The 16103-nt window shown below is 40.1% G+C and overlaps 1 protein-coding gene across 3 annotated transcripts in view; it reads right to left on the bottom strand.

Moving 5' to 3' along the window:
- CACNB4 (calcium voltage-gated channel auxiliary subunit beta 4) overlaps positions 1-16103 on the bottom strand; it is a 288918-nt gene that overhangs the window by 7301 nt on the left and 265514 nt on the right. For all 3 annotated transcript variants that reach the window (XM_007108275.3, XM_007108276.4, XM_028477944.1), the window contains 2 exons: positions 13166-13317; positions 10749-10844 (listed from right to left, as the gene is read on the bottom strand). In XM_007108275.3, coding sequence (XP_007108337.1) covers positions 10749-10844; positions 13166-13317 — 248 coding nt within the window. The remainder of the gene's footprint in view (positions 1-10748; positions 10845-13165; positions 13318-16103) is intronic.

The raw sequence follows: 16103 nt of genomic DNA on the forward strand, positions 1-16103 counted from the left end.
AAAGAATTCTATCTGTAGAGGGAAGAGAATAAAACAGACAAAGAGGAGCAAAGACACAATGGAAGAGACGATAGAGCCCATGAGAGAATAGGAAAACAGCTAGTTCCTACAGTGTCAGTCAACATACATCCTTACAATAAATCCTCTTTCCACTAAAGCAAATCAAGGGAGTGCCTGTCTCCTGCAATCAAAAGCTCCCTCCCCCCATTAATCTAAGCCATCAACAGTTACAAATATAGACTCTGAGAAATGTCCCTAATGCTCTGATACACACATTGCATCCTCTGATAGCATTGCAGTGCTAACTTGAGTGGAACAAGAACAGCCCCATCCCAAAGGGCGTGCACAGACTCAGACAGATGACACAGGAGGAAGAAAGAGGAAACTGCGCAGCACTGGAACAAGGGACCACTCTGTCAGCCACTCCAGGCTAAAATCGTACACAAATTCTATTTGATCTGGAGTCTGCTGTTTACATAGTGTTATTTATGTTAACTGTATAATTCAGTTAGGTAGATCTCATTCTTTAATGTGGGATCTCAACAATGTGTAATCTCAACAAGTCATTTCCTTGCTTTCATGAGGTCCCAAGTTAATGAACCTTCCAGCGACACTTGGACTGAGGGTTCTAACTATTACAGCCAGGTTTGCAAAGTCCAGAGAGGGCAAAACAAGGTAAGCAGCCCTCATTGCAGAGTGTTATTTGAAAGAGATTTCTATCTCCCTGGCTGTTTCACATGTTACATGGTCGGGGCTTCAGACACAATTAAACATACACTTAATTACAAGGAGTTTTATTAAAGTACTTCTCTTTGCCAATGGATAGAATTTGTATATATCAGCACATGGCTGTTTGCTGAAGCCTCAATCATTTCTAGGAAACTAAGCTTTTGCACTGCTAAAAAGACAGCTATATGATAGAAGATGATCTGAAATTACTTTTAGGCTTTCAAAAGCACAGAGCAAAGCAAATTTCAGCCTCTGAATGAATACCGACATATGCGGCTTATTTCCAACTAAGAGGAATCTCACAGCCTGGATATCTGTGACAATTTTTCTTTTCAACTGTTTAGGAAATAACACAGCTGATTAGACCAGAGTGTTAGGAAATGAGGATAGGGAGAAAAAAAAATTTTTTTTTTAATTATACAGAGAGAAATTCAACGAAAAGCAGACGAATGAATTATGCAAACCAGCTTCGCCAATTTTTCATAAATTTAAAAGTTTGGGCTTCCCTGGTGGTGCAGTGGTTAAGAATCTGACTGCCAATGCAGGGGACACGGGTTCGGGCCCTGGTCCAGGAAGATCCCACATGCCGCGGAGCAATTGAGCCTCTGCGCACAGCTACTGAGCCTGTGCTCTAGAGCCCGTGCGCCACAACTACTGAAGCCCATGCGCCACAACTACCGAAGCCTGCGCACCTAGAGCCCGTGCTCTGCAACAGAGAAGCCACCACAATGAGAAGCCCGAGTGCGCCAACGAAGAGTAGACCCCGCTCGCCACAACTAGAGAAAGCCCCGGCGCAGCAACAAAGACCCAACGCAGCCAAAAATAAATAAATAAAATAAATTTATTTAAAAAAAAAAAGTTCAAGCCTAGCTAGCTCCTTACTGTGTAATACGTGAAGCCTCCAGCATGGGATATGGATGCAGAGAGCTATCTAATCAGGAGAAGAGGGTGTGGGGCAGTGAACAATTACCCACTCAGTGATACCATGCTCTTGGGACTGCCGGAGATAAGGGTAACTCTGAGCTGTTTTCAAAGCACCGACAGACATAGCACGCGCCTCTGACATTTTGTGATGGGATATTTTCTTCAGCTGAGGTGGGCAAAAATAATGTGGCTTCCAAAGTAAATAAGGAGTGAACAGAGGAGTCAAAACAAATCACCAGAAAACCAGGCAGAGTAGGTCCCTTTTCTGGACAACCTCTTTCAGAAAAATGAAAAACTAAAGCATTAGAAATAACAAGAGTGAAAAACATACCTCTAGCTTATCCAGTGGTCCAGAGAACAAAAATGACAGGGAAGAAAGGGAAAGATTGAAGCTGAATAAAATGGGAATAAAGAAAATCTGCAATAGCTTTTTAAAATTTTTTTTAAGTATTTAAAGATCTGTCTAGTTCTTCATTCACAGAGTATCACAAACGTTCCTAAGGAAGGCACCTGAATTAGAGCAACCAACCCTCCTGGTTTGCCGGGGACTGAGTGTTTCTGGGTACTTGGGACTATCAGTGCCAAAATCTGGAAAACTGGGGAGAAATGGAATGGTCAGTCACCCTAGTTTTTAGAAAAAATGGAGCACATTTCAGTTCCTACACTGACAACTGGAACAGGTTCCTTTATTTCTTTTACATTCTCTTGGTAGGGAAGATATAGAGAGAGTGGGCATGTCTTTCTTTATGACTGTGAAATATATACTTTCTAGCAAAGAGGGAGAATCTCATTAAAACAAACACAATTTCTTATACGTTTTATCTAGGAGTTGTTATTAAACATTTTTTTTTTTTGCAGTACGCGGGCCTCTCACCGCCGCGGCCCCTCCCGCCGCGGAGCACAGGCCCTGGACGCGCAGGCTCAGCGGCCATGGCTCACGGGCCCAGCCGCTCCGCGGCATGTGGGATCTTCCCGGACTGGGGCACGAACCCGCGTCCCCTGCATCGGCAGGCGGACGCGCAACCACTGCGCCACCAGGGAAGCCCTAAGGCCACAACGGTGAGAGGCCCGCGTACCAAAAAAAAAAAAAAAAGTTTATAAAACTTAGAAATTAATTTTGCAGTTTAAGCTTAACTTTTTAAAAAAGTTGGTGCATTACTGAATATTAGCTAGCCAGGTGATTAAATATATACAAACTCTCCCATGGTATATGCATTATTTTACATTTATTTGTTGTGCAGAGATAAAAACCTCACATGGAGCATCTTTCCTATTTCTAAGTGGAAAAAAGAAATAATAGGGGTGAGCATACTTTTACTTCTTTGTTATTGGAATATAGAGATCCTGAATCTGCCACCATTAAAAAAAAAAAAAGACTGGCAAGTACTATTCAGTGAAATAATATGGCTGAATGGCAAATATGCAATGCTAATTATAAAATAACCAACCAATGTTTCTTTCATATCAAAATTGTATTCTTTATATTATTAAAGCTTTTGAATTCCTGAGTACTCAACTCACTGGTCAACTAGTGATAGGAAACTCTAAGTTAAAGGGATTTTGAAAGATTTAGGAGATCTCATGGGGATAAAGGAAAGCCTACCAATATCATGGGGCTCTAGCAGTTAGTTTCAGGCACAGTTTCCACTTTAATGAGCCAAAAGGGAAAGACAATCAGAATTCCTGCCACTGATGGGTGGGGAAAACATGAAGGCAAAGAATACAGTGACTTTGATCCCTTCTAGTTCCTCTCTTTTAATGATCCGTGACATTCATTCTGAACCCAACCACATTTTCCTCATCACACCCATCCATCCTGTCCGTTCTTTTTTTCTTTTAAGATGGTCCTGCTTTTTATTTATTTATTTATTTGGCCGCACTGTGTGGCTTGTGGGATCTTAGTTCCCTGACCAGGGATTAAATCTGGGGCCATGGCAGTGAAAGCTCTGAGTCCTAACCACTGGGCCGCCAGGGAACTCCCATCCTGTCCACTCTTATTCTTCAAAGATTATAACAGCATTTACCCGTACTACTGTCTGCAGAAAAGGCACCCAGTGTTTTTGTTAAGTCCATATTAATCCAATGCTTTAAATCATCGTATTGAAGTATCCCTAACTCGGTATATCTAAGTTGGGTGGCTGAAATTCCTGCAAGAGTAGTCGCCTTAGGACTGAGAGAAACTAGATCCCATGTGGCCTTGTTTCATGAAGGAAACATCTGAAATCAATTATTCTCTTTTTTCAAAAGTAATGTTGTGAATTAAACTATGACCATCCAGAGGCTCTGTAATAATGAATGCACCAATGGGGATGGCGCTTCAGGTAGGTGAATTCACACAATTCTAAATAATGTAAATAAAATTACTGGAAAAGGGCGGTGGAAAATTACTACCATGATAGCAATACTATTGTGATAGGATACTGAGCACCCGTCACTCACTTCAGAGTTCTGTGTTTAATAAATCTGAGTCCATTCAGCAATGGAAAATGAAGAGTGATAGAAGAGAATGACCATGGTTACTGTAATGTTAGAGGTTTGCAAGACTGTGGAGGAGACACACTCCCCTCTAGCAGAGACAGCGATCAATGTCGTTTTACACGCACAGAAAAATTATAGAGCTCAAAGAACTAGGGTCAGCTTTTGGTAACACAAACCAGCTTGTAGCTAATATATTCAATTGTCTGCCTATCTGCTTTTCTCACCATGCATTACGTAGCTCTTGTGACCATAGTACTGGGGCAATTTGAACTTTGCTCTTCTTACAATGTACTATTTTCAACTTCTCTGAAAAGGAAAAGGGCACCAATACCTGGTAGAAGCAAAATGAAATCCAACACTATAGTTAGTGTACAGAAGGCTATTCCAAATGCAAATTCAGGCTGGTCATATAAAAATACATTATGAAAAGGGCTTATGGGTTCTAGTCCCACAGACCCCTTTTCTGTCTGCATCACAACTTTTCTTCTGTGAATCCAGAGCAGGCAATGAAGGAAAGTTCCTCCCTTTTCCAGAGTAGAACTATTCAGTAGCCCATGCTCCCAGCTCATCTTTCTGTCCATGGCAGATTAAAAATGGCCACAAGTTCTCTGACACTCCCCGCATAGAGACGAAGGGTTTATGTCCCCTCTCCTTGAATCTGAGCAGCCTTCCAACCATTCCTGCTAAGGGACCAGGTCAGCCACCAGCTGAGTACCACCAAGTGGTTGTCATTTGAAGTCACTAAGTTTCGGGGTAGTTCGTTGCACAGAAATAGGTAACCAGAACCTTGTCCTAGAGCAAGGATGGCAACTTTGGTGGCCTGGCTACATTGGGCCTGCCTCCTGCTTCTATAAACAAAATTTGACTGGAACACTTGTATTTGTTTACATACTGTGTGTGGCTGCTTTCCTGCAACCAAGGCAGAGTTGTGTAGTTTTGTGAAGAAGACCACATGGCCCACAAAGCCTAAAATATTTACTATATGGCTCTTTACTGAAAAAGTTTGCTGACCCCACTCTTAGAAGAAGCCTCACCCATGAAACCCATGATTCTCTCTACAGGAAAATACATAATGGCCCTTCTGTTTCCATTCACCCTCTAAAGGCTTGCTAGATGAGGAGAGAGAGATCTTACGCTGGCTTTGCCCAAGGTGCATGACCTTTGGAAAGCCAGTTCACCTCTCTTGGTTTCAGTCCCATCATTTGTAACATGATCAGTCTTTCCTTAGAACTGTGCCATGAAACACTAAAATGGTTCTATAGTCAAAATTCAGCGGAAGCACTGTACATCACCTATCCTAATGGAGATATAAAATGCTCATTAGCACATTAAGGCTCTTGTTGTAAAGAAACCAGTCTACGTTTGTTTACTTAGGTGTTTTCTCAAACATTTTTGGTACCAAAGTGCTTTCCACCTGTTGACATTGCATATGGAACTTGTAGTGGGAAGAACACACTCCAGGAAATACTACACAGGGTGCTTTTCAAGTTCCCTTTTTGCTTCAATAGCCCCTGAATTCATTTTTCTGGCTATAGAGAGTCAACTTTTTTCAGTACTCTTTTAGACTTCCCTTTCTAAAGACTGCCGCCTTTAATTTCTTAGCAATGTGAGATTCCACCAGTGTAATTTGCTGACTTTTCAGATTGGAGACGCAGTGGCCAATTTAGCAAGTTGCAAATTCTCCTAGAGGAACTAAAATGACACAGTGATCACCCATCTTTGGATGAAAATGATAATTATGGTCTTGAAGTAGGGTAGGGACAAATGCAGATACATTTTGAGACTACTACTGGTTTTTATAATCCGAAGATTTTTTTCGTGAATGCCAAAATACAGTGTACAATTCCTTCTTAGCATTACAAATGCTATTCAAACAATATTAAATGAACATGTTTAATAATGTAAAGAGTGTTTAGAAAATATTAAATACAAGGTAACCTTGCTTATCCAGACTGCTTGTTTAGAATTCCAGGTTATCGAACCAATTATATAAAACAAGGAAGTGTTTACCCTGCTGAAATAATGACAGGGTAAAGCTGCCTTTGCAGTGCATGAGGCTGTTAAGAGATTCCTGACACGAGGACACATCCTAAGGCAGCTCACAGTATTATGTGCATTTAAGTGCACGTATCTTTTCTTGGTTCCAGTTATTTCAGATGTAACATGTACTGTATACATACTCAACTATCAACTGTCTCAGCAGCTAAAATACATCAATTTTAATAAGATACAAGTTATTTTCTCTAGTAATTATTAGGAATAAATGTTAATAAACTCATTCTCATAAAAAGATCAAATTAAAAAGGAACAAGTTCAATTCACCTGAAATGCATCTCAAGGTATCACTTACTGAGACTTCTTATAACATTATTAACCAAAACTTGTGTAGATATTCATCTAAACCAGTGGTTCTCAACCAGGAGTGACGTTTTTCCCTAAGGGGCATTTGACAATGTCTAAAGATATTTTCAGTTGCCACAACTTGGGGTTTGTTACTGGCCAGAGATGCTGCTAAAATCCTACAATGTACAGGACAGGTCCCTATAATAAAAAATTATCCAACCTACAATGTCAATTGTGGAGAAACCCTGATCTAAATTTCTCTTTTAATCTAAAAAAGATTTATAAAGTAGTATCTGCAACGATATTTATGACCTAACAAATTGTTTGCCAAGAGTTGACTCAACCAATGGAACCTTTTTAGACTATCTGCTCCTTGAAGGCAGGAACGTGCCTTTGTCTCTCTAGCACCTAGCAAGGTAACAGGCCTAAAGCTTAAATAATGTTTGCTCAGTGTATTTTAGTTCTCACCAAGAAGGTTGATCGTAGGTGAGCTACACAGAATTGAAATGACTAAATATTTGAGTTTGTCTGGTTTACCCATATGGAGACATGGATACCACGTCTTCAGACGTGCCCACATGTCGTTTTGTGAAACATCTTAATCATGTTTTGAAACAATAAGCATATTACTTGACTTGATATATCTTCTGCTTATGTTTATACTCTCCTTTTCCCTGGGCTCTACAACCCTTGATTTCAATAACATGTCTGTGCTGATCACTTCCAAAATCTAGATAGAATAAGAGTGTCAGAGTTGGGAAGGGATGTTAGCTACCATAGCCTTCAGCCTTCACCAGAGGAGATTCCTTCTACGACACCTGACATCAGGTCCTAGAGCCCACTCCACCCCCATCCCTGCCACCAACTGAACGCAATTAGAGACAAGGTCTCTACTTAGAAAGCCGTCCCATTCTTCTCAGCATTTGCATTTGAGCAGATGTGTGAAATGCCTTCCTCCTGTTGGGTGAGTCTGATCGCTGTGTCAAATGAAATTACACAGGCCTAACTGCCCTCAAGTCCCCACAGATCTTAACGCCATGTCTGGGACCTCACAGAACCAGCGCTGCCCTCACACTGTGGATCTCTACGTAAGTGAACTCAGACACGGCCAACGAGATCTGAGCTATGAATCCGTGTTTTTCCTTTTGTACCTTCCCTCTTCATTTTCCACCATTTAAGCAGGTGGCAGGGTCTGTGCTTCCTTGTCTGGTGGGGGAGGGAGGTGTCTGTGGCAAGAAATTGCCAGCTCTCCATTTCCCCTTCTGGATTTTGTGTCCCCAAAGCCTAAATTGGTTGGAAACATTTTGTGCTAACTGCCTCTGGAAACAAAAGAAGGTGAGGATGCTTTTAGATACAACAAAAGCAGAGAGTTCCTTTAATAGTAACAAGAGGGGGAAAAAAGGAAGAAACCTCCACTCCCTCAGACAGAGAAGAGAAGGGAGCTCTCTTGCCAATGTCCCAGAGAGGAGGGGCTATGTGTCTCCCAGTCTTGCCAAAGACCCCCTGTTCCCGATAAGGTCTGATGCAGCACAGCCTCCATCCTTAAGGACCACGTGGATTTGGTCAATGAATAGGTTGCCTGCATTGGAACTCTACCCCTCACTCCCTCAACTTCCCGCCAGCCCCACCCTTTGTCTTTGTTCTGCCCTGGACTAGGGTAAAGGCAGCTGCAAGCGTAGCTAAACATCCTGCCTGCCCAGTGGGCTAAGGGGTCAAAGTAGAAAATGAGCTATTTCTTGCACATAGAAGTTGGGGGCCAGAGATCCATCTACACTACACAGCTATGTGTACTAGTGGAGCACTACGGTGGACAGAGCTTTGCTGGAGTCAGACAAAGGGGTTGAATCTTGGGGCCCACCTATTTTTTTTTAATTTTTATACTGGAGCACAGTTGATTAACAATTAATTGTGACCGCCAACAAATTTCTTAGTGGGGACTTAGCTTTCTCCTGTAGGAAGTAAGGATAGTATTATCTACTGTGGCGGTCATAGAGGTGCATGCCGAGACTTCCCCTGGAGTGAGAACCTGCTGTGCTGAGTGCAGTCAGCAGACAGCCTTGGGCTGCTGCGCCTTCAGGATCCACCAGGGCATTCAAGCAAGGACCTGCTCTCCCCAGGCTGCTCCCAGCCACCGCCTAAGCACAGCACGCAGACTAGAGCCTGAATGTTTCTGCCCAACATGAGGCTCCTCTAGTGCTCTGGGGAGTCCCCAGCTCCAAGTGGGAGATTTTCTCAAGGCTACATCACAGTCTGAGGCTCCTCCTACCCACTTTTTCCTTCCCCCTTTTCCTTTCACAGAGTCAGAACTACATCAGGTCTGAAGGCTGTCCCTGCCAGTTCTGTCCCTGTTCCCTTTTTCCTCTCATAGGCATTTTCCCTAATAAATCTGTACTTCAAATTCCACTTAAGTGTCTGTTTCCCAGAAGACCCAAACTGATATAACTACCCCTAGAAAACTGTTCTAAAAATTGAAAACAATAGCATAGTTCCTGTCTTTTGGTAGCTGCTAAAAAAAGGTTAGCTTCCTTCAACTGGGACACATTAGAGTCAGGGACTGGGTAATACATTCTCCTATATTCGCTCAGTGCTTTAATCAAACATTCCATTGTGTAAGTGGACTTCAATAGTCAGCAATGTGTCTGTCTAACCACAGTTAGACTTAACATAGGAGTCCAGACTCCGGGCTATCCAAATTATCTGCAGGCAGATAACCAGGTGTGTGTGTGTGTGTGTGTGTGTGTGTGTGTGTGTGTGTGTGTGTGTGTGTGTGTGTGTGTGTGTGTGTGTGTGTGTGTGTGTGAGAATAGGTGGGTTTGTGTGTGTGTGTGTGTGTGTGTGTGTGAATAGGTGGGTTCGATTGGGGAGAAAATTGGCTTCGGAGCCAGATAGATCTAAATCTAATCCTAATTTGCTGTGTGACCTTAAGGAAATCCCTTAACCTCTCTGTCTTCAGTCACCTCAACTATATAATGGGGATAATACTGCCCTACCTTACTACTAACTGTGAGGGTTAGAGATAGTAACTGTGAGGGTTAGAGATAATCTATATAAAGCACCTAGCACAGTGTCTGGCCCATTGTAAGCATCTAATAAGAGAAAGCATTGCCTGTACATCCTTATTCTTACCCTGTACTCTTATTGCCTGTACATCCTTTCATTCATTTGATATTTATCATGGGCCTAGTATGATAGGAACTTGAGACACAACAGTGAACCAGACAGGCACAGATCCTTGCAGAGCCTGACAGGTAGGCATGGCACAGCGCAAAGTACATCCAGTAATTATAACAGAAACACTTAGATGGTGCTTATTAGGTGCCAGGTACTGTTCTAAGAGCTCTACTACACATTCACTCATCGAGATTTTACACCAAACTAACGAGGTAGGTATTTGCTCAAGATTACATAACTAGGGATGTAATCCCTAGCGTAGATTAGTATGGATTTGAACCCAGACAGTCTGGATCCAGAGTCTGTACTTTTAACAGCTACACTGTATTGCTTCTCTAAACATTTGAATTGAATTTTATGATTCCACAGAGCATGAATGATCCTTACATAAGCATATAACAAAATCTAGTGAATTAAATCAGTAGGAAAAACAGTTATTTCCTTCAGAGAAACACAGGCACAGAAATAGTAAGTCAGCCGAGCAGGTGTAGACATTGGTGACCCACATGGTAGCAGTTACCACCCCTACCCCCCCACCTCCTCGCCATTTGCTCGGCTTCGAACTCAGCAGCTGTTTTGTGGCAATGGCATTAGAAGAAAAGTTGCTATAATATGGTTTTTCATCTTACTTAACCCTGACCTTTTCATCTGCTATAACCACAGGGCTCTTCTAGTTCTAATAACTTCTTAATTTTCAATGTCATAATCTATTATGCCTCTAGGAACTTTCTGTCAGAAAAGTTAAAGGAGTCAAATCAATATGTTTTATTTGTTGTTTTCTTTTCATAAAAGTGTCCACATGACTGCATTAAATAGTTTGCTGACTATTTGCAAGGCAATCAAGGTGGCAGTAAGGACATCAGACCCTGGACACCAAGTTCATTTCTTATTATGTGGCAGACACCACCCCGCTCTGGATGCCTGGGTGAGCCAACATGACAGCAGCAGTTTGTTCCAAGAAATCCTTTAGATATATGACAACATACCATCATCATGACTGTTCTAGAATAAAAATGACAATGCTAATATGATAAAAACAAAACCCACCAACCTCTCCTAACTAGTCAAGAATGATTAAGACAAAAAAAAATGATTGTACTTACAGGGGGACATTGTGCAAGTTTATCAGCTGCCACCAGTTGAACATTTAAGTGTTTACTTTGGGACTTTCCTCTAGATTTAATCAACCGCTGTAAAACCTGATAGAAGAAGACATGAATCTGAGATACTGTCAATGAGTTGAAAGAAAACCAAATAAATCCAGACCTTTTTTCATAGTCTATTTAGCCTGAGTATTAATAGAGAGGAAATACAATATGACAAGTCATATATATATATATATATATATATATATATATATATATATATATATATAAACACTTTAATGACATCAGCCACTTACACTGGCTTTCAGTTATAGTGGATTTGACATGTTCATCCTATTCTCGCTCCATGTGAGGTCTTGGTGGGATCTGGAGTTCCCACCCTAGATTTTACCCAGAGGTTTCAAAGAGATCCCTGCAAAAGTGGAGGTGCTGATCTGTACCAGGTCATTTATGTCCAAATTTAGTTCAGTAATATTTTGGTTCACTAACTCAATGTCAGATAAATATCAGAGTTACGTATATTTGACCCTTTGTGTCACTGATAATTAAGGCATTCCAGTCTAATCTTACATTAACAGGACAATTTCATGATGGAAATATAGGCAGACCATTTGTACTGGTGTATTGCTACGTATAAACCAGGGATATACCTATGTCTTTTGGGCACTGCTGTAACTGCATTTTTCCATATACTCATCTTTCCCTTAGTATTTTTTTTAGCTGAAATAAGACCCTTCCCCTCAACTACTACTAATATATGAGGCTCAATGATATCTCAGCACATATATCCACAGGAGTCCCCGTTCCTGCACTTACGGACCCCACGGTGACGGAGGCGAGAGGGGTTGAAATCTATTCCACTGCTTGGTTGAAATCTGCACCACTGAAGGGTGCTTGAATCCCCTTCACTTCTGGGTCAAAGAGACTCCAAGTGCTCAAGGCATTTTCAATCCATTTTAATGATTCCCCAAAGGTCCTGGTTTGGTCAGGATTTCCAAGCTCATCCTGCACAGAACCAGTGCCTGTAGAGATGGAAGACTAAGAAGCTCAGAAGCATTGGGAAGGGCACATTCTCCACCTATGAGATGAGACCCCTGTTCTGGTTGGAAGTTAAATTTGCATTTAAGCAAGAAAATGCACTCCTAGGGCCACTGAAAAGAAACTGATTGTTAAGGTAGTATCTCCCAAGGGTATCCATTTCATATTAACTTTTTAGAACATCATCACTTTTTAAAATTTAATTAATTATTTATTGGCCACGCCACGTGGCATGAGGGATTTTAGTTCCCCGACCAGTGATTGAACCCATGACCCCTGCAGTGGAAGCACGGAGTCCTAACCACTGGACCACCAGGGAATTCCCCATCATCACTTTTATTTTTTTCAAATTTCGATATTTATTTTTAAAAGCAATCTCATTGTACTCTTAGTTTTTTTAAATGTGTAATCTATTTTTTAAAATTTATTTATTTATTTTTAATTTTTATTGGAGTATAGTTGATTTACAATGTTCTGTTAGTTTCAGGTGTACAGCAAAGTGAATCGGTTATACATATACATATATCCACTCTTTTTTGGATTCTTTTCCCATATAGGCCATTACAGAGTATTGAGTAGAGTTCCCTATGCTATACAGTAGGTCCTTACTAGTTATTTATTTTATATATAGTAGTGTGTATCTGTCAATCCCAATCTTCCAATTTATCCCTCCCCCCACTACCGCCCTGGCCCATCATCACTTTTTAAAATTAAAGAACACCCAAGTCAAAAGGGACCACTTTGAAGCTGTCTCCCTTTTTTTAAATCTCTCCCATTGGCATAACGATACATGGCAGATATGCCATTGTGCTCAACCACAGAATAACTATACTCCTTGAAGAACCCAACCTAAGCACAAATGTAAGGGTCTATAAAGTTTCTATGAGAGATTTTATACAGTGATGTTTGACTTATATGATAAATATATATGTACTTTTTTTTAAACATCTTTATTGGAGTATAATTGCTTTACATATACATGTACTTCTTGAACTATGTACTTTCTCAACTGGGGAGAGAATACAGGTGATACACGAATCAATGTTACCTAAGAGACTTACCAAGATAGAACCTAAAGCCTCTGAAAAGCCAGACTTTACTCTTCCTCACCTTAGTTCTTTTTGTTTTTATTATACTCTTGCATAACTGCCCAGTTTGGGAACCACAATAGACAGTGAGCTTCTTGAAGGAATAAACTATTCTTTATGTGCTATCTAGAAATTTCTAGAACCTGTACAGAACAGGTGAATTAAAAACTGCTCATTAAAAGGGTCTCAACAAGACATTCTCCTTGCCCACTAACAAAAATGCACAGAGCAAAAAATATTTCGGAAGAAACAAGCTTCTAACCCTTAAGACGGAAATGAGCTGATTACCTTTGGAGATGAGACTTTTACGTGAACAATAATTGGTGCTAAGGAGGTCTTTATAAGTTGTGCTGGGTGATTGATGGTGTCTGCATCAAGAACAACCAGTTGCAAAGATCTTGCCAACTCAAAGATTCTTTCAATTTCACTTTGTACTTCCGCTAAAAGGAGAAATAACAAATAACAGGTCATGGTATTTTTATTAATTAGTTCCTATATTTAAAAAATAGTACCTCTTTCAGATGTTAGCCTACATTGCAAAACAGAACATTTTGAATTTTCATAGTCCTATCTAACTTAAGATCTTTTCTAAAGAGAGATGGGTTGAGTTTTACATAAAACCAAACAGTTGGTGGAAAAAATTGAGAAGGCTCTCTTGATTTGCTTCTTATGCTCACCCTAATATTTAGCTATTTACATAGCTATGTTGGCTTGGATTGTGGTTTTGTTCTAAAGAACTTTTATTTTAGCTATAGAAGCTGCAACTATATTTTAAGAAGCAATCGAAATACATGTGCAGAGCAACATCACATGGAAAGCAAATTACGCTGAAATACGCCTACCAATCAACAACTTGCATATTAATATTTTATAGATATGTTTTTTAACATCTCACAGCTCATCTATTTGGACTGATATGTACATTTTTGTATCCCTGTTAAATGTTCTGGATCTACTCTTACAACTAGCATATTGCTAAGTCTTCATTCAAGTGTTAGGGCCAGTGGACTTGTTCTAAGGCATAATTATCTTCAGTATTAAAATAAAAAAACAAAAAACAACCTAAGATCAATTATATTAAAGTGCCACAATGCATTTAGATGCAAATCTACTTGGCTTGCTGTAATAGCCAACTGACCTGAATCTGTGCACGAATCTGGTCAAATGAAAAATCTAGCTATTTTCAATGTCAAAAGCAATCCAGCTATCTTTTAAGCAAAAATTAAGCAGATTATCTATAAAAACATAATATGGCTTTCTGAAATATAAAAAGCTTTTTAATATATATTTTTATAAATCACCTGATTTATTGATCATGTCCACAGTCTGAATTAGTCTATTTAATTTTCAGAGAGATTATCTTGTTTTGTTTTTTGCTTATTTTCATTTTTGGCTATAGGCATGACCTACCAATGTTGTAATCTTATCCAAATTACACACAGTAGACAAAGCTACCTAATTTAAATTATTTCAAAGATGGCCTAGGAAAAAGTTGATGTTGCTCTAAATATCCTCATTGAAAAGGGTTCGTACCAGAATCCCGTGATTTGTTTTGCTTATTCAGTATAAATTCAAGTTCATGTTATCCACCAAAAATTCTCCATTCCATAACCAGACAGATTGATAGGGTGTGTGGGATCATGAATGCTCAAAACTATCATGTAACTCTATTCTCTAGGGCTTTTCTAGTAGCATAAAATTCTTATTTCCCACAAAATCACTGATGTTTAATGCATGATCTGTATTCGAAGTATGAATTTAAAGAGTCATTAGAACCCAGTAGAGGCTGTTCAGTTCAACTTCTGACTCTCAACATGTTCTCTGATTTCCCTCCTATAATGGGTTGAATTGTATTGTCCCCAAATTCATATGTTGAAGTCTTAACCCCTCAGTACCTCAGAATGTAACCTTATTTTTGAGACATCGTCTTTACAGAGATCATCAAGTTAAAATGAGGTCATTAGGGTGGGCATTACTCCTATATGACTGGTGTCTTTATAAAAAGGGGAAATTTGGAGACAGGCACACACACAGGAGAACACCACGTGAAGATGGATGCAGAGATTGGGGTGATACTTTTACAAGACAGGAATGCCAAAGATTGCCAGCAAACCACCAGAAACTAGCAGAGAGGCATGGAACACCTTCTTCCTCACAGCCCTCAGAAGGAAACAACCCTGTGGATACCTCGATCTTAGACTTCTAGCCTCCAGAACTCTGAGACAATAAATTTCTATTGTTCAAGTAAAAAAAAAAAGCAACATATCTGTCATTTTTCATATTATCCAATGCCAATAGCCTGAAAGATTTCATGTTGCTCTGAAAGGTGACTAGCTTTGTCAAATTGTCCAGAATCTGGACAATTTGGCTTATTTGCAAAATTCTGAAATACTTTCCACATTTATTAGTAACAACAACCTACTTGTCCCTTTTTTCTCATGTCAGAAACAGAAAGATTTTTTTAATGAGAGAAGTTTGGAAAGTAAAGTTTATTTTTATTGTAGTAAGTTTCTTCTTTTTTCTTTTTTTTTTCTTTTTTCATTAAACTGCCACTGGTTTAAGGTAACTCCTGGCCAGGACTGTACTAGAACAAGGCTATCTTGCTTTAAACTTCAAATCTGAATACAATATTTTCTGAAGTAGCAAAAAGGCAGTGACGCAAAGTAGCAAAAAGGCAGTGACACAAAGTAGACTGTCCCGGTACAAAGAACCCGTGAGGCATTTACACTCTGTGTAAATAATTCAGAGACCCCTGGGCCTTATTTACTTTGCACCAGCCATGAGGCAAGTGTGGTGTTTTTGGGGAGTTTTTTTGGCCACGCCACATCAGCCTGAGGGATCTTAGTTCCTGGACCAGGGCATGAACCCGGGCCTGGAAGTGAAAGTGCAGTGAAAGCACCAAGGGCAGGCACACCTACAGCTTAACCAAAACAAAACTTGGGCAATGGGTATCAACAGAGAGGTACTCGGGCAGAGCAGGCCAGGAGGCTGCAGAGGTCTACCCTACATACTGGAGTGGGTCCAATATTTAGATAATATGCGTATGGAATACAATAAATAAATTATATGTGTGAGAAAGACATATTTATCTACACAGCTCAGTTTTTTTAAAGAAAAACTTTAATCAAACACCACAATCTTGACTACCCAGGCTGATTCCAATCAAAGCTTTATCATGATCTTATTCCAAACAAATGAACTCTGAGAAGTCATGGACCATGAACCT

The sequence above is a fragment of the Physeter macrocephalus genome, chromosome 2, assembly GCF_002837175.3.
Source record: "Physeter macrocephalus isolate SW-GA chromosome 2, ASM283717v5, whole genome shotgun sequence".
Taxonomy (NCBI): Eukaryota; Metazoa; Chordata; class Mammalia; order Artiodactyla; family Physeteridae; genus Physeter; species Physeter macrocephalus.